Source organism: Acipenser ruthenus, chromosome 15 (assembly GCF_902713425.1).
Source record: "Acipenser ruthenus chromosome 15, fAciRut3.2 maternal haplotype, whole genome shotgun sequence".
NCBI classification, from domain to species: Eukaryota; Metazoa; Chordata; class Actinopteri; order Acipenseriformes; family Acipenseridae; genus Acipenser; species Acipenser ruthenus.
Window position 1 is genome coordinate 10,818,800 of NC_081203.1, and position 19,868 is coordinate 10,838,667.

The 19,868-nt window shown below is 42.6% G+C and overlaps 1 protein-coding gene across 2 annotated transcripts in view; it reads right to left on the reverse strand.

Annotated features, from left to right (window-relative positions):
• The window catches only part of LOC117422509 (protein crumbs homolog 2), a 164,433-nt gene that overhangs the window by 43,176 nt on the left and 101,389 nt on the right, over positions 1-19,868 (reverse strand). For both annotated transcript variants that reach the window (XM_058987168.1, XM_058987169.1), the window contains 5 exons: positions 17,376-18,077; positions 8,159-8,354; positions 6,928-7,067; positions 6,338-6,520; positions 4,949-5,062 (listed from right to left, as the gene is read on the reverse strand). In XM_058987168.1, the coding sequence (XP_058843151.1) occupies positions 4,949-5,062; positions 6,338-6,520; positions 6,928-7,067; positions 8,159-8,354; positions 17,376-18,077 (1,335 nt within the window). The remainder of the gene's footprint in view (positions 1-4,948; positions 5,063-6,337; positions 6,521-6,927; positions 7,068-8,158; positions 8,355-17,375; positions 18,078-19,868) is intronic.

Consider the following 19,868-nt stretch of genomic DNA (forward strand, 5'->3'; position numbering starts at 1 on the left):
AACAATAAGGGATATTCAGCACTAGAAATCTACAAATCCTTTACTGAAAACATATCTGCTGTTTTATTGAAAAATGGTTAGGTGAGGTGTCAGGAGCCGGTAATCAGACGTTACAGTCTCGGCTAGGAAAGGGGGTCCCAACATTGTTCAGGTGAAGTGTCAGGAGCTGGTAATCAGACGTTACAGTCTCGGCTAGGAAAGGGGGTCCCAACATTGTTCAGGTGAGGTGTCAGGAGCTGGTAACACCGTGTAACAATTTTTTTTTTTTTTTTTTGTTCCTGGGTATTAAGTGTTATTTCCTAATTGCTTATGCCTCAAAAGTATAGAAAATGGCTATTATTCCCCACAAACTTTGCTTTTGTGACCAGGACAGTGATATTTTGAAATATACCTATTTTCCAAAACATTCCAGATAGATTCAGTGCTGAGTAAACTTGGAGTAACTTCTAGAACGTTCTAGAACTTTCCAGTAATATAAATAGTAGTATAAATACAGGGGCCTTAAGCCCACCAGTTCAGTTTAGTTCCAGCTGCCTAAGTGGATACATATCAGCATTTTTCTGAGATGGCATAAGAGGCTGCAAGCATCCGGCAGACGCATTTTGCTATGTCTGCGGCCAATTTATCAAGACAAGAGCGAAAAAGTACTCTGTGGAAGCATCTGCTGAGATGTGTGAGGCCTACAATGCATATTTCAGCATGCCTGTCGGGGATCAAGACAAACCCTGGGCACCTCATTTCATCTGCGAGCACTGCAAAAAAACTCTGGAAGGTAAGATGGACAATTGTTGCTCGGAATTTTATGTTATAAAATTTGTTAAAAAATTTTAAATTGTAAAAGTTTTTAATTTTAAAATGTTTTACAATTTTCAATGTTATTGAAAAAATATATCGTATATGAAAAATGTTGCGAGAATCTCTTACACATTAGTCATGGGTGAAATAAATGTATTTTTGTAGGATGGTACAGAGGGGAAAAGAGAGCCATGAAGTTCACTATCCCAAGAATTTGGCGGGAACCCACTGACCACTCAAGCAACTGCTACTTCTGCATGGTGGACCCTTCCAAACGTCGGACTGGCAAGAATGCACCTGCTATCACGTATCCGGACCTTCCTTCATCCATCGCCCCGGTGCCACACTGCCATGAGCTCCCCGTACCCACTCCTCCGGAGAGAGAGCAGCCGTCTTTAGAAGACAGCAGCAAGTCAGAGAGCAAGGAAGACGTTGTAGATCCAGATGACAATTTCAGAGGTGGAGCTGAGGAGAGAAACCCATACTACCCCAACCAAAAAGACCTCAACGACTTGATTAGAGATTTTGGTCTCACCAAGTCCAATGCCGAGCTTTTGACGTCTAGGCTCAAGCAGTGGAACTTGTTGGATGAAAGTGTGCAAGTCGCAGATCAGAGGAAGCGTCACCAACCTTTTTCCAGCTTCTTCACCCGTCAAGATGGGCTCTGCTTCTGCCACAATGTGACCAGTCTGTTCGAGGCAATCGGAATCGCCTGTAACCAGAATGAGTGGCTCTTCTTCACTGACAGCTCATCCAGAAGCCTCACAGCCGTGCTGCTCCATAATGGTAACAAGTACCCGCCTCTTCCCCTTGCTCACTCGGTGCACCTCAAAGAGGATTACAACAGCATCAAGACCTTGCTGGACGCCTTGAAGTATGATGAGTACGGCTGGGAGGTCATAGGAGACTTCAAAATGGTGGCATTCCTGATGGGTCTCCAAGGCGGTTTTACCAAGTTTCTCTGCTATCTTTGCCTTTGGGACAGCAGGGACACCAAGGCGCACTACCACAGGCGGGACTGGCCACAGCGGACCGAGTTCTCTGTGGGGAGGAACAACGTCAAGTGGGAGCCACTGGTGGACCCCCGGAAGGTGCTGATGCCACCACTGCACATCAAATTGGGCCTTATGAAACAATTTGTCAGAGCTCTAGATAAGGAGTCGGCAGCCTTCAAGTACCTTCAAGACTTCTTCCCTAAGCTGTCTGAGGCAAAGGGAAAAGCCGATGTCTTTGTCGGACCACAGATAAAGAAGATCCTGGAGTGCAATGAATTCCCCAAGAAGCTCACTAGTAAGGAGAAAGCGGCTTGGAACAGCTTTGTCGCAGTGGTTCGGGGCTTCCTGGGCAATCACAAGGCCGAAAACTATGTGGAGCTGGTTGAGACTCTGGTGAAGAACTACAGCACAATGGACTGTAGGATGTCCCTCAAAGTCCATATCCTTGATGCTCATCTTGATAAATTCAAGGAGAACATGGGAACGTACTCGGAGGAGCAAGGCGAGCGCTTCCACCAGGATATACTGGACTTTGAACACCGCTACCAAGGACAGTCAGTAACGAGAACATGATGGGAGACTACATTTGGGGGCTGATTCGTGAAAGTGATTTACAGTATAATCGTAAATCTCGAAAAACTACTCACTTCTAAATCTTTTGTAGTCATTTTTGTATTACTTTAGTATAAATACATGTTAATTTGGATTCATATGTTGTTTTTTTCTGACTTTATGTGAACGAAAAGACACAAATTCGCCCGTTTTCTCATTGGAAATAGGTAAATTTCAAAATATCACTGTCCTGGTCACAAAAGCAAAGTTTGTGGGGAATAATAGCCATTTTCTATACTTTTGAGGCATAAGCAATTAGGAAATAACACTTACTACCCAGGAACAAAAATTGTGTTACATAGGGCAGACGTTACATTCTCGGCTAGGAAAGGGGGTCCCAACATTGTTCAGGTGAGGGATCAGGAGCTGGTAATCAGACGTTACAGTCTCAGCTGGGATAGGGGGTCCCAACATTGTTCACCCTCCATACATCACTTTAACAGATCTGTATTACTAAACATATGAGTGTTGAAAGCTATGGAGAAATTATGACACGGAAGTCAGATAACAAACATTTCCGCTCATGCCTTCACTACCAAGACTGCATGCCAGACATCGTGTATCCAATCAGTATTTGAAACACGGGCCCCCTGCAGTACTGTATCCTCAGTGTGCAGCAATGAAAAGAGGCATGCTGTTTTTGTTCTAAAGCACTCCCACAATTACAATCTTTACGCTCCCTCCTAGCCTGCATTTGGTGTGCTAAACTCTTTTGGAAGAAAGGCTGTGTTCTAATTATAAAAACAGCAGGCTCCACAGTCATGTTCAGTTTTTCAGTAAAATATAAGCAGATCCTTTTGGGTGGTTGGTTAATGTACCTTAAGTTAGATTTAGGTGCTGGCACAAAACTTTAACACTGAACAGGCATGGCATGCAGCAGTAGGAGGTTCTGGGTAACACTTTACATCAAGTGTCCCTAATTACTGTGCATTTACATAGTAGTTACTTAGTAAATACATGTGTACTTCGACATGATTACAATGTTATTATGTGTAAATCTGTGTGCACAATATAACCCTAACTCAAGCCCTTTCTTATACAATTATGTATTTAGATATACCATGCACATACATTGTAACTATGCAGAATCATTGTTATTATGTTTAAGTACACATGTATTTACACAGTAACTACTATGTAAATACACAGTAAGTGGGTCTGCTGGTTTTCATTTGCTTAATTAGACCTTTTTATTTGTTTTCAGCTCTTAAGCAGTTGCAGATTTCAAGTTAGCTGTAACATTTTATTTTATTTTAAGTAACTTGCACTGCAACTGTTTCAAGAGCTGAAAACAAGTAAAAAGATCTAATTAAGCAAATGAAAACCAGCAGACACAGGGGGTCCCCAGGACCGAGTTTGAGAAGCCCTGTATGCTGTTTGCAATGCCCTTGGTATTTTTTGTTTCTTTGGATTTCAATTAAATTAACAGCAGTACATTTCCATTAGGCATACTGTTTATTTAGTACTTTCTTTTTAAATATAAAAAATCATCTTTTTTCGTTCAAAAAATATAAAATAACCATGCCATTGTTGTGTGATGTAGTATAACCAGCATTTAAACATTTTACAAATTCCACTTTTATACACTAGATGGCGCTCAACAATTGTCTGAACCTTATAAACAGATATTCTGAAAACATTACTCACTGCAGCCTCAAAACGATACCAAGTGATGTCACAGAACCATGCCTGCCTGCTTTTACTATGGTGTTACACAGGAAACCTTTCTAAAGGATGGTGAACTAACAAAAGAAAAAGCACTGTGTTAAAGTCTAGCGCCACGGTACTCACTCCTGGCTCTTTCAGTCCATTCCAATCCAAGACCTTCTAGTCACTATAAAGGTCCCCATCTGCAGTCTCAGATGTATTTTGTTACATTACCTCTCTAATAAGACCAATATGCCATAAATTACTACCAAATCTCTGAAAACATGGTTGCAACATGATGCAACTCATTTGCACATCTGATTAACACACAGAACACAAAGATACAAAAATATTGCAGATTAAAACCAAAAGCTCACTAAAAGTGAGCTTTTGGTTTTAACAGTCAATTAGAACAGTTTGCGTAAAAGACTATATATATATATATATATATATATATATATATATACATACATACATACATACATACATACATACAGTGCCAAAAAAAATATTTGCCCCGTCTGATTTTCTGCATTTTTGCATATTTTTGACACTGAATATTATCAGATCTTCAACCAAGACCTAATATTAGATAAAAGGGACCCTGAGTGAACAAATAACACAAAAAATTAATACATATTTCATTTATTTATTAAAGAAAGTTATGCATCACCCATTGCCCCCGTTTGAAAAAGTGTACTTGGTGGTTTTTCCATTTAGTTATTTGCTATGCACACTACCTAATTAAAGCACATCCATGAGGTTTCAGTTAATTTGTATGTCTGTTTAGGCAGTGCGGAGGAAAGGGTATTAGGAATCACTTTCATTTGGAGAAGACAGGTTTAAGCCATTTTCCCGGTTACAGAAGTCAGTTGTACATTAAAAGCCAGAGCCGTTACCTGTAAAGCCAGGTTCACACAGACACTGGTATCCGTTGATGAGATCCTCACAGCTCCCCCTGTTCTGACAAGGCATGGAGGCACACTCATTGATGTTCACAGAGCAGTTCTTCCCTGAGAAGGAAGAGAGCAGAATCAGTACAGGGCAGTGAGCTGAAACCACAGCCCTGCCTGCTCTCAGGTGTATCCACTGTGCCCAGACCAGCGAGCTGAAACCACAGCCGCTGTGCCCAGACCAGCAAGCTGAAACCACAGTCCTGCCTGCTCTCAGGTGTATCCGCTGTGCACAGGCCAGCAAGCTGAAACCACAGCCCTGCCTGCCCTCAGGTGTATCCACTGTGCACAAGGCAGCGAGCTGAAACCACAGCCCTGCCTGCTCTCAGGTGTATCCGCTGTGCATAGGGCAGCGAGCTGAAACCACAGCCCTGCCTGCTCTCAGGTCTATCCGCTGTGCACAGGGCAGCAAGCTGAAACCACAGCCCTGCCTGCCCTCAGGTGTATCCGCGGTGCACAGGGCAGCGAGCTGAAACCACAGCCCTGCCTGCTCTCAGGTGTATCCGCTGTGCACAGGGCAACGAGCTGAAACCACAGCCCTCACTTTGGAACGGGTTTATAGAAGAGCTCTCCATGTCTAGTGATCTGTCATTTTGGAAGGGGTTTATAGAAGAGCTCTCCCCGTCTAGTGATCTGTCACTTGGGAAGGGGTTTATAGAAGACCTCTCCCCGTCTAGTGATCTGTCACTTGGGAAGGGGTTTATAGAAGACCTCTCCCCGTCTAGTGATCTGTCACTTGGGAAGGGGTTTATAGAAGAGCTCTCCATGTCTAGTGATCTGTCACTTTGGAAGGGGTTTATAGATGAGCTCTCCATGTCTAGTGATCTGTCACTTTGGAAGGGGTTTATAGAAGAGCTCTCCCCGTCTAGTGATCTGTCACTTTGGATGGGGTTTCCTTTTGTTTTGATAACAATACCCAGAAGTACACTAGATGGTGCTGGTTCTTGCTAATATAAAGACACTTTACCTAATCTAGCCTACATTACATATGTCTGTGGCAGGTAACTAGAATTGAAGAACAGTTCCTGAACTCGAAACACCTCAACACAGCTCATATAAACACACACTCACATGCACACGCACACGCACACACACACACACACACGCACGCACTCTCACACACACACACACACTGACACACTCAGTCACACACACACACACTGACACACACACACCCACATCCCCACACGCACTGACACACACACACACACTATTTGAATAACTGTAGTAAGAACCACTCAGAATGTTTACCACATCATATAGAAAGCTGTTTCCTGACCTACTGACAGTGCTATGGCAGGGGTTGTGATCCCCGTATCTGTAGCTGAGTCTCACCTGTAAAGCCTGGCTGGCAGTGACACAGGTATCCCGCTGCTGTCCTGTAGCTGAACTCCTGTTGGAACTCCGCCAGCTCCCCGTAATAGATCTGGTTGGAGCGCTCGTAGCACAGAGCACCGTTCTGACAGGGCTGCTCTTCACACTCATCGATATCCAGCTCACAGTGGTGCCCTTCATAGCCTGGACACATGGGAAACAATACAAAATTAGAGCTAACGTTCCCACTCCGATACACCCAGTAACACATGAAAGAAAGTCAGAAATAGTGACTGGGTTGACTTTGTTTATCCCTTTGAACCTACACTAAAGAATGTCCATACTGTAACAAGTTTAATCTAAATTAGATAAGCGGTTCTCTAGCGAAAGCTGTACTGTGGACAAGGAAACAGGCCAAGATAGAAGCATTTCAGTTTGTTTTTTGAATTCCAGTATAAATGGTACTAGAATGTAAAGATCTTTTAGGCTAATATCATTTAGGCCTACATCTAAATAGGTCCTAATGTTACCTTTCTAGGCTGCTAGCATGTCAGACAGACTCACCGCTCCAGCACAGGCAGCTGTAGTTCTTGCTAACGTGTCACACTCACCGCTCCAGCACAGGCAGTTGTAGTTCTTGACTCCTTCCACACAGCTGCCGTTATTGAAGCACGGATTCGAGTCGCACTCAGGGATATCAATCTCACAGTTCTCTCCTACAAAGCCGGTGTCACTGCAGTTACACATATACCTGCAAGAAAAATCAGAGCAGTTGTCATCAGAAAAAGCACTTGGGCTCCCGAGTGGGGCATCCAGTAAAGGTGCTCCGCGTGGAGTGCAGGATGCGCTCTATAGCCTGGAGATCGCAGTCCAGGCTATGTCATTGCCGACCGTGACCGGGGTTCCTAGGGGGCGGCGCACAATTGGCCGAGCGCCACCTGGGTAGGGAGGGATTAGGTCGGCAGGGCAATCCACAGTTCACTGCGCACCAGTGACCCCTGTGGCTGATAGGGCGCCTGCGGGTCTGCAGTAGAGCCATTCAGATCTGTGTTGTCCTCCGGGGTAAAAACCATTGGCAACGCCGAAAATTCTGGGAAGACTTTTTTATTTCTATCATATCTAATACAATCCTAAAGGTGCTTCTAGAGGATGTTAGAAATACACCAGTAACAAACACCACTGGGGGCAGTGTTGCAAGGCGACAGGTTTTAATGGTTACACTCTGGTTAGAGCCAGTAAGGTAGGAAGAGGTTGGGATGACTTGCAAAATGTTCTATATATGTGCTGGATAAATAAATAAGACTCCTCAGTAAGGGTAGAACCGCTACTAATAAGTCGAGTAGTTGAGGCAAAAATAGTCGAATAGATCGACCAGTCACCACTTTAAAAATCTAATATTAATATTAAAGGGGCATTCAGAACAGAATATAGGAGGCAATTTACACAGAGAATTGTGAGGGTCTGGAACCAGCTCCCCAGTCATGTTGTTGAAACTGACACCCTGGGATCCTTCAAGAAGATGCTTGATGAGATTCTGGGATCAATAAGCTACTAACAACCAAACCAGCAAGATGGGCCGAATGGCCTCCTCTCGTTTGTAAACTTTATGTTCTTATGTATTTGATCATGTCTGGGGTTTGTGCACTATATTTTAAAAACTGCTTGTGATTTTTAAAACTAAAATGCCATTGATGTTAATGAGTTGCAATCGCAACTGTATTTCTGTCCACCTGAAAACGGCAAGATCCACAATTTCTTCACAGTCACATGACATGTGATGAGATGACTTCCAGTTTCTGAGGTGGACTGTCACTTGTTATTTGGTGCTGCTCTCGTTCTTACCCATTGACCAGGTCCAGGCAGGAGGCTCCGTTGTGGCAGGGCTGGCTGGCACACTCGTCGATGTTCATGTGGCACTCCAGCCCTTCGTAGCCCTCAGGACAGGTGCAGGTGTAGAGGCCCACATGGTCACTGCAGGTAGCACCGTTCTGACAAGGCCCGGACTCACACTCGTCTATCTCCACCTCGCAGTTCACTCCTTTAAAGAACATACTGTTAATCACTTATCTGACATGCCTGGACTCACACTCGCAGTTCACTCCTTTAAAGAACAAAGGAACAGAACGTAACGAGTTAATCACAGAGATGAACTCCCACTTAGAAAAATCAAATAGCAGGGGTTCAAAAAGTATTAAAGAATGTGTATCTTATGGATATATGTAACATAAGTTTGAATTCTTTCAGGATGTACAGTATGTTGTATATATGCCCCAAAAGTGTATATTAACTATAAAAACAAATCCACTTAACAGATCACCACTTAAAAGAACCTGCTGTCTTATGTTAAATAAATAAATGTTTCCTGCATGTTGCAGTTAGGATGCTGATCCCACCAGATCATTGAAAATAATGTGTTTCTGTACATAACAGGTATTTTTGCAAAATATAATGATATGCCAGAAATTATACTTAAAAATTAAATATATATTTTTAAATCAGAAATATCACAATCTGTGCTGTTCATTTTCACATTTAAACCGCAAGTGCACAGATGTGCAGCTAACTGGAGAAGACCTGGATTATTTGTAAATCTTTCCCAATAAAATCCTGTCGGTCACCCAAACAAAACCTCTCAAAGCAGATTTGTAGCTGCTATCCATGAACTTAGTTTTTGTGTCACTGATTTTTTCTTGTCTTTAGTTATAGATTGGAATGGTGTTAGGAACTTTCAAGCTTAAAGCCTTTCTACTACAATTGAAATATGTCTTATTTATGCATTGTATAGAATATGTATTATGTCTGGTGGATATCTGTCCTTATAACTTATAAAAGTTTCCCATAGTAGCCCAGTCATTGCAAAACGGCAAAAACGATTAGCAACAGCAGACAAAAAACGGGTACAGCCAGCCATTATCAGGTTGTTAAAACACTGCAGGCCAACACATTTCTAAACACTGAGACCAGACCCCTGGCACTGAAGCCACTGGATCAGCTAAAGGTCACCGCCATCACAAGTACTGCCTGTGTGGAATTTCTAACAGGCAAAAAAACAAATATTCCCATGGTGCCCTGCGAGTTCAGAACATGACCCCTTGTGAAAGTCAGGATTAGGTACTTCTTAGGATAACAGTGAAAGTGTTTGAAATGCCAGCCTGTCAGTGCAGTGAGCCGAGGGAGGGCGGTACCAGAGCATGCCTAGCACCGCTGGGTCAGGCTGACTAAATCACAATCATTTGAGAAGCAACGCGTTAAAAGAATGTTTCTTTCAACACAGTAGGTTGATTCATGGCTCTGGATTCCAACTCTGATTCTTAAGAAATACAATGACATTGTGGGTTCACAGTCTGTTTAAATTGTACTATAGCCTTTTCACTCACCAGAGTTAAGACATCTTCACGTCGCATTATCAAGGTGCAGGACGTATTTACAGCACTGGTTCTTATTTAAACAGTGTATGTTTGAATATATACCCTATCGCTGCTCGCATCCAATTCAAAACTTGTACTCGCCTATCGCTGTCTTGACCTTTCTGCTCCCTCCTATCTCCAGACTATCATTTCTCCCTACACCCCCTCTCACCCCCTCCACCACTGGCAGATTAGCTCTTAAATGTAATTATTTACTGTATTCCTTATGTTGCTCTTATTTGAAATTGATCTTATTTTCTACTGATTTTACTGTACTTTATAACTGCTCTCATCTCTAATGTGATATTCTGTAATGTGATATGATACTTTGTACTGTGATATTTTGTCGCCCTGGATAAGGACATCTGCTGAGAAAAAAAAATAAAAAAATAAATAAATAAATAAATAAATAAATAAATAAATAAATAAATAAATAATAGTACAATGTATCCTGTAAAGAAAGTATCACGATTCATCGATACACAATTGAATTCTGTTATACAGGTACTAAAAATATATATATTCAAGGCAGATATATTTAACATGGGCAGATAATGTAATAATCATTCAAAATATGTAAAAATAAATAAATAAACATTGTGCCTCAGCTGAGTTGTAAGCCTCACTGAGGGAGTGGGATCAGCAGGGAGTTATCACAGAGCCTCATCACTAACTACTGGGGCTGACCAGCTGCCACTCAGAGCTGGGGAGTGACAGACAAGAACCCTGGTGAGTAGAGCTGCCTCCATGCAGCAGGGGGCACTGTGGAGTAAAGACACAAGGAGGGAGAGGGAGCTGCAGTGCACACTGGGATATACAGTGCTGTACCTCACTACTGACTACTGTTTCAATCTGGATTTTGATTAACACGCGGGTGCAAACACCATGGTTCTTGGTAGAGATCTCCAGTTCTAAAACGATCTAATCTTTGTTGGATCAAGTTTTCCTTCAAATAGTGTATTCTTACTTTTTATTGTGGACCAACAGTAAAGAAACTGTAAATTGTTTCCACTATGTAGGTTCAGAACACCGTTCCCTTAATATTCCTCAATGACAAACGTTTGCAGTTTTTAAAGTACAACAGCAAAAATCTAACAATACTGAAGAATCATTGCAGCACTACTTCATACAGACGGTGACTGTGTTTCTGATGATTCGAATGAAAAACAAAAAAATATCAAGAGTCCAGAAAATATAAAATATACTAATAATAAAAAGACAACTCAAATATATAATATGCTCGGTCCAGTGGTTAAAAAAACGGGGTTGTAACACAATGAGTCAGCCACTGACTCATTGTGTGACCCTGAGCAAGTCACTTAACCTCCTTGTGCTCCGTCTTTCGGGTGACGTAATTGTAAGTGACTCTGCAGCTGATGCATAGTTCACACACCCTAGTCTCTCTAAGTCGCCGTGGATAAAGGCGTCTGCTAAATAAACAAATAATAATAATAATAATAATAATAATAATAATAATAATAATAATAATAATAATAATAATAATAATAATAATAATAATAACGTGCTAGGATAGTAATGAATGAGGATTGAGCCGGCTACACTAGGACAGCAATGACTGAGGATTGAGCCCAGGTCTCCAGGTTAAGGGGTAGGCTTTATTGTGCTCAGCCTACATTGGGTAGCAGTGTGGAGTAGTGGTTAGGGCTCCAGGGGTCGTAGGTTCAATCCCAGGTGGGTGACACTGCTGCTGTACCCTTGAGCAAGGTACTTTACCTAGATTGCTCCAGTAAAAACCCAACTGTATAAATGGTTAATTGTATGTAAAAAAATAATGTGATATCTTGTAACAATTGTGAGTCACCCTGGATAAGGGCATCTGCTAAGAAATAAATAATAATAATGGGTTACTGCATTATAGCAAGGACTGTCAGAGGAGCATAACAAAGAAAGACCATCTTCTACAGCTATGTAGACTGGAAAGCATGCTATTTGCTAACTTGTTTTACACTAGAATTGCTTACACCTTCTCATATTTTTAATTAAGCAGTAAACTGGATTAGTTCAAACAAACAGCTCCTGCAATGAGGGCCAGGTGGCAGGGATGCCTTCTGAAGCATAATCTGAGCCCCCCATATGTCTTTTACCATGGAGGCACTTTGGTACACATGGCTCAGCACAGGCTGGAGGATAATGCCGACTTATACTTGGTTTCTTCTTACTTGGGTGCAGACAGAGCTGTCTCAAGTATACAACCTTCAGATGAGACTTATTGTAAGTGACTCTGCAGCCTGCACTTTCAGCTACTACTGATAATGTTATTTCCTTCCGTCCCAAAAATCTGCTGAATCCTACAATACTCAGAATGTGTCTCTTCTTTCCCTCTGAATGGTACTCTCCCGTCTTCGGTTGATGCTGCGGTGTCCCTCAACGTCACCCTTACAACCAAGATAGTGAAGAAACATCTAAACTGTCCATGGTATACCCTCAAACTTCGACTGCTAAAGTCTGCCTGCCGCAAGTCGGAGAGCAAATGGAGGTCGTCTGGACTAGCAGTTCACAGAGAGATTTGGATCGATCACCTCGGTATCTACCGGCGTGCGCTCGCTGCTGCCAGGGTGAAGTACTTCTCAGAACTCATATCTCTGGGACACGGTAAACCAAATATTCTCTTCAAAACCATTGATCAAATCCTGCATCCAGCCATCGATAAATCCACCTCCCATTCATCCTCCTCTCTTACCTGCAATGATTTCTTCTCTGTTTCGGAACAAAATCAACACCATCTATTCTACTCTATCCTGGCATAAACCCAGTATAGTACTTGACCACCTTGACTCTCCTCCGATTGCCCCTCCTGCTCTCTCTTCCTTCAGTCCTCTCTCCATTACTGATGTCTCCATTCTATTGTTGAAATCAACTATTGCCACGTACCCCTTGGACCCCTGGTCAACAAATCTTGTCTGTCTCTGTGCTTCTGACCTTGCTCCTTCCATTATGCACACTCTCAACCTATTCCTGGTCTCAGGCCTGATTCCTGCTGCCCTCAAGACTGCCCGAGTAACGCCAGTGCTCAAAAAAACCCTAACCAGCTACAAAACATCTCACAGATAACAATCTGCTTCAATCTCTGCAGTCTGGCTTCCGGCCGCATCACAGTACCAAAACTGCTCTGCTCCAGATTGTAAATGATCTCCTGCTCAATGCTGATACTGTTGCTCCCTCTGTCCTTGTCCTCCTTGACCTAACTGCTGCTTTTGATACCATAGATCATACCATTCTTCATATGTTTTGTTATATAATAAGTTTGACCGATTCAGATTTTGCTTCTGATGTATTTATTTTCAAAAGGTTTTTTTTTAGGTTGTGCTGCAGGGGGAAGGGGTTCTCTTCACAGTCATGCGCCAGGGCCCAGTAAATCCTAGCATCGGCAGGGGGTGGGGGTGGGGCTAAGATCACTAAACACTTTGTGTGAATAGGTGAAGAAAAACTAATCATGTGTATTATATATAAACCTGTGTCAGTGTTTAACATATAGACACCTGTGACGTGTTTAATCAAGTTTACAAATATAGTCAGTTTTGTTTGTGTGCTCTATAATAGAATATACAGGCTTTCTAGCTACAAATATATTCTCAAAAAGCAAGGAAATTCTTTGCAACACATGCACACACACACATATACCACACGCCAACTACTAGACAACCAAGAACCTTGGAGTAACCCTGGACCAATGCCTCTCCTACTCCCAGCACATCTCCACTCTTGCACACACCTGCCGATTCTTCCTGAGCAACATACGAAGAATCTGACCCTTCCTCACCAACTACTACTAATAATAATAATCTTTATTTTATATAGCGCCTTTCATGTGCATCTCAAAGCGTTGAACAATAAAAAATAATAAAAAAAACCATAACAATTTGTTCATACAATAAAAGCCATTGAATAAAAATGTGTTTTCAACTTAGATTTAAATGTGGTTACAGAGTCACTATCCCTTATGACCTTCGGGAGGTCGTTCCACAGCCCTGGGGATAGACATGTAAAGGCTCTGTCCCCGAAAGATCACCGCTTATTTATTGGTACCTTGACTAGACCAGAATCATAGGATTGAAGACTGTGCAGATATAGCTTGGCGCTAACCCATGCAGAGCCTTAAAAGTCAACTCCACTGGGAGCCAATGCAGCCTGACTAAGACTGGAGTAATATGAACAGTGAATTTGGTTTTAGTTAAAATTCTAGCCGCTGAATTCTGGACATATTGTAATGTTTTAAGAGAGTTTTTTGAGACACCAGCAAACAAAGCATTACAATAGTCTATACGAGAAAAAACAAAGGCATGAATCAGCTTTTCTGCATCTGCCTGAGTAAGACAGGAGTTAATATGAGTAATATTACGTAGATGGTAAAAAGAAACTTTAGTAATATTACAAATATGCTCATCAAAAGCCAAGTTTTGGTAAAAAATAATACCAAGATTCTTTAGAGTAGTGCTAGACTGGGTCTCAAGTCCGTCTAGCTGCATCCAATTCTTGATGTCACTTAGACAAAGAGTAAGACAAGATATTGGTAACTCCAAGTCTGGAGAAGTGTGCATGTGAACCTGTGTGTCGTCCGCAGAACAGTGAAATTTGATGCCATATTTACGAAAAATCTGTCCCCATGTAAATATAGAACAAAATCGTCCCCAGAACAGATCCCTGCGGAACACCAGATGTGACTGTAAATTTTGATGATGAACATTGACCAATTTTTACATACTGCTCTCCACCAGTTAGGTATGATTTAAACCAGCTGAGCGCAGAACCCGTTAATCCTTTTCCAGTCTACTCAAGAGAATCGATGGTATAAAAAGTAGCGCTAAGGTCTATCAAGACAAGAATGGAAACAGAACCCGAGTCAGCATTCATGAGTAAATCATTGACTACCCTAATAAGAGCTGACACCATGCTGTGCAAGGATCTCAAATCAGACTGGAATACATCAGATACATTGTTGTTAAGTAAATGATTTTGTAACTGATAAACAACAGCTCGTTCCAAAATCTTAGACAAGTAAGGTAAATTGGAAACAGGTCTGTAGTTACAGGGCAAACTGGGGTCTAAATTATGCTTTTTTAAAAAAGGGGAGAGATTACAGCACATTTGAATGCAAAAGGTACCAAGCCGAAACAAAGTGATTCATTAATAATGCGAGTTACCGGAGAGCGCAGAGCTGAAAAGCTTGATTTGAGAATAGGTGTAGGAATTGGGTCTAAAGAACAGGTGGTAGATTTTGATTTTAAAACCATCTCAAAAACACTATTTGAAGAGAGCTCATTAAATTTTGAGAAAGGAGTTCCACAAAATTCTAAATTCTCCGTAAGGGACTCTTCGATTGGGACACTAACCAAAAGCTGACTTCTAAGGTACTCCACGCAACCCCTCGTCCAGGCCCTGGTACTCTCCCGCCTAGACTACTCCAACTCCCTCCTGGCCGACCTCTCTGCGTCCGCCACCCGTCCGGTCCAGCTCATCCAGTCCAGCTCATCCAGAACTCCGCTACTCGCCTGGTGTTCCCTCTGCCTCGCTTCTCCCACATTACTCCACTGCTCCGCTCACTCCACTGGCTCATGATCACCACTTTCATCCAGTTCAAGACTCTTGTACTTGCCTACCGATGTCTTGACCAGACTGCACCCAGCTACCTCCAGACCCTCTTCTCTCCCTACACCCCCACCCAATCTCTCCGCTCCGCCTGCACTAGAAGACTGGCTGTACCTCCTCTACGCTCCCCTGCCTTCAGAGCCAACTCCTTCTCCACCCTCGCCCCGCAGTGGTGGAACGACCTTCCTACGGATGTCAGGACTGCCCAGTCCATGACCACCTTCCGGCGCTTCCTCAAGACACACCTCTTCAGACAACACCTGTAAAACTCAACTCTTCCCTTCTAGACAATATATCCCTCTGCCTTTAATGCACTTTAACTTGCACTTATCTTCTCTCTATTGTACTGTATTTAATCCTGCACTTTACCCAATCTGTAGTATTTTGTATTTTACTTGCACTCATATCTAACCCTGATGTATCTATCAACACTTATCTGCTCTTGAACTGCCCCGATATAAAATTGTACTGTGTTTTGTATTTGCTCTCATTAGGACTGAAGTCACTGTATTTTGTATCTTGCTCTTAATTGTAATTCTTGATATATATTTTTGTATACAAATTGATATATATATATATATATATATATAGTCTTTGCAAAAAACTTTGTTAATGCATCGGTTAGGGTTGATAATAAAATGACAAAGTAGGGAAATCCAATGTTAGGGTTTTCTGTATTCCCTCCCACCCCCTTACAAGCAGTGGAAGGGGCAACACAAGCAACCACAGACAGCCATCATCAGTTAAAAAGAACAACTCTGCAGATAACACAAGAGACATCCATCATCATGGTGCACCAGGTGTATGAGGTCTACTGCCATGTCAGTGTGTTTGGGGGGGGGGGGGGGGGTCGTGTATATCTGGGCACTGTTATGCAGGTATAGTAGGAGACAGATGCATAATAGTGGCACCAACATCAAACTGTATCTCTATGAAATCCACTGTCATGATCAATGTCTAGTGTGGCGTCTGCATGTTTGATGTGCGTCAGTTTGTTGGGTGGGGGGTGGGGAACTGCATGCAGTTATAGGAGGCTGTGTGGTCCAGTGGTTAAAGAAAAGGGTTTGTAACCAGAAGGTCCCCGGTTCAAATCCCCCCTCAGCCACTGACTCATTGTGTGACTCTGAGCAAGTCACTTAACCTCCTTGAGATGTAATTGTAAGTGACTCTGCAGCTGATGCATAGTTCACACACCCTAGTCTCTGTAAGTCGCCTTGGATAAAGGCGTCTGCTAAAGAGACAAATAAATAATAAACTAATAATGTAGGACAACATGAGGGGAAGTGTATATGTATGGTAAATCACAACATGAGGGGAAGTGTATATGTATGGTAAATCACAACATGAGGGGAAGTGTATATTTAGTGTATATGAGACACAGGTGCATGACTAGCATAACTTTCTGTTGTATGGAATTCAGTGGCATAGTCTTTTGCAAGGGAGGAAGGGGTGATGAGCCAGCACTACCATTCATAGTAACATGGATAGGGGAATGGGAGCACTTTAAGAACAGGACACCCATGCGACAGATGTATGACACAATGATATTGTCAGCTGCAAAAATGGAAGTGTATGAGGTACACTGTTATGAAACTGTTTACATGGGCGAGTGGAGTGCTGTGTCATTTCAGTTTGAGAGGGCAGCATCAACAACACGGATCAACCAACAGTTTTTCAGTATCATACTGGATGAGCAACCAAATACAGTTTAATGGGAGGGTTGGTCTGTATAAGCTGTGCTGTAATACCAGTATGTTCTGTATTCTCTAGTGTTTTAGGACTATGTTGGCAGCACACACATGCATTCTGTAAATATCCATGCTTATGCAGTGCAGATGGGTGTCCCTTGTGTTATCTGCAGAGTTGCATGTTGGTCGTCTTAACTGATGATGGCTGTCTGTGGTTGCTTGTGTTGCCTTGCCCCTTCCAGTGCTTGTATATATATATATATGTGTGTGTGTGTGTGTGTGTGTGTGCGCGCGTGCATGTGTGTGTGTGCGTGCGTGCGTGCGTGCGTGTGTGTATGTATGTGTGTGCGTGTTTACCTGTAAACCCCAGGAGGCACGCGCACATATAGTGGTCCTTCTCGTTGATACAGCTCCCGTTGTTCTTGCAGGGCCGGGAGGCACACTCATTGATGTCAATCTCACAGTTATAGCCCTGGAACCCAGGCACACAGAAGCAGTGGTATGCATTCACTCCGTCCACACAGATGGCTCCGTTTCTACACGGGCTGGGCTGACATTCATTGATATTGGCTTCACAGTGCTCCCCCCTGAACCCGGGGGTGCACTCACACAGGTAGCCCTCAGGACGGTCACTGCAGCTCCCATTATTAAGACAGGGCTCAGCGGCACAACTGGTTATCTTAGACTGGCAGTCATCCCCGGTGTAGCCATTCCGGCACTGGCAGGTGTACCCATTGATGCCATCCACACACTCAGTCTTGTTTTCTATGCACGGGTTGCTATCACATTCATTGATATTGATAGTGCAGTTGGTGCCCGTGAAGCCTGTTGGGCAGCTACAATGGTACTCTTCAGTTCCGAGAGTGCTGGTACAGTTCCTGTAGCTGGCGCAGGGCTGCTGTGAGCACGGGTCATACAGCTCCTCACAGTTTCTACCGCTATACTTCAGAGGCTCTGTCGGGCACTCGCAGTTGTAGTCAAAGATAATGTCCACACATGTTCCATTGTTTTGACAGGGTGCTGATAAACACTTGTCCAGGATTTCAGTACAGAATATACCTGCAACCAAAAGAGATATGCAAAGGGGTTATTAATAGTACAGAATATATCTGTAACCAAGAGATATGGAAAGGGGTTATTAGGCGGCCATACTTTCAAGGCAGATATGTTTGGATCACTACAACTTGTACATAGGATAATGGCATACCATTTGGTTTATGGGTAGAGGGGGATTCAACTCAATACAAGCGTGTCCGTAACATCCACCCCTATTGCCACAACTGTAAGTTCAAAATCAGAGCTATCAATATGATGAATGGTGGACCATGATGTTTATGAACAGTATGTACGGAATGCTACCCCTCTGCTTCGCACTCTCCACTGCCTACCTATCTGCTTGCATTCACTTCAAGACCTTTACTCTTACCTACCTCTCTTCACCACACTGCCCTCCTATCTCCAATCCCTCGTGTCTCCCTACACCCCCTCTTGCCCTCTCCACTCCTCCTCTACAGGCTGACTGGTCATGCTTTCCCTCCACTCTCCATCCTCCCATGACTGGTCTTTCTCTTCCTTAGCCCCTCTGTGGTGGAACCAGCTACTGGAGAACTTCAGGAGTGCTCCGTCTCTCACTGCCTTCCCCTGCCTCCTCAAGACCCAGCTGTTTAGACTGCACTTGTAGATCTCTTGATCCATCCCTCCTACAATTCATTTGTCTGCCTGACCTTGCATCACGTTACTGGATCCTCAGCTATGCATTACTGTGTCACTGATATAAATGTTGTAATCCTAACTTGTTGCATCCCAGTTCATATTGTATTCTAGTATTGTAACCCAGTACTGCCCTGTAACACCAGTAAGTCACCTTGCATAAAGGCATCTGTCAAAGAAATAAATAAATAAATAAAATAATAATAATAGCCCCACATCTGATACTGCCAGTAACTTGAGCTAAATAATGTTAATACAGTCTATTCCACTTAAGTGTATATCCAGCCTAAGTGTATTCAATTAAAAAATTCTAAACCATTACCAAGGCGGCACCATTAAATGTATCCTGTTTAAGTCTCTATTCCTGATTTACTGTATTAACTGAGCCTGTAACATTGTGAACGCTTTCCATACAGCTAAAATGGCTGTGTGGCGGGGCAAAAGCCCTAAATGTGTATAGTGTGTATGTGTGGGGGGAATATAAGGTTGGCAAGGATGGGGTTAAATCTGTCCCTGCCAGCAATCACAGGTGTGTCCAGTTAGGTAATTGGTGCTAATTGGGGAGTGTATAAAAAGAAGGAGAAATCTTTTGCAGGGGTGATCAGTTGCAGCCCCGGGGCCGCGTGCGGCGCTTTCACTTTCTAAACGGCCCCCAAGACGCAGCTTTGATATGTGATTGATTTTATCCATCACTGTTTATGGAAATGGAAATGGACAAATTTATTATAAGGTATGTTTGGCAGATTCATAACATTGTGAAGTTGGCTCTTTTGAGCAAAAATAAATAGATTTAAATATTGAATACAATTATTTGTTTTATTATTATAACCTTTTTCATGCAAAATGCATGAATGCCAAGTATTTAAAAATAAATTTCTATAAAAAAAAAACTAAGATTGCCTAAACATGTAGATTTGAGTAGTAGTTTATTGTGAAACACAAGTAAGTACCTGTGGCAATGCGCCCCGCCCCTGTGTGCATTTGTGTGTTATGTGTTGTATGTTGCGTGCGTGTGTTAATGTTGGTGTATAGTCATTGGTACATGGGATATAAACGGGTCTGTGTTTCACGTGTATTTAAAAAGTGTAGATTTGTATTTAGGCACGAGGAGAGCACAAATCACTTCACGTGCTGGTTAAA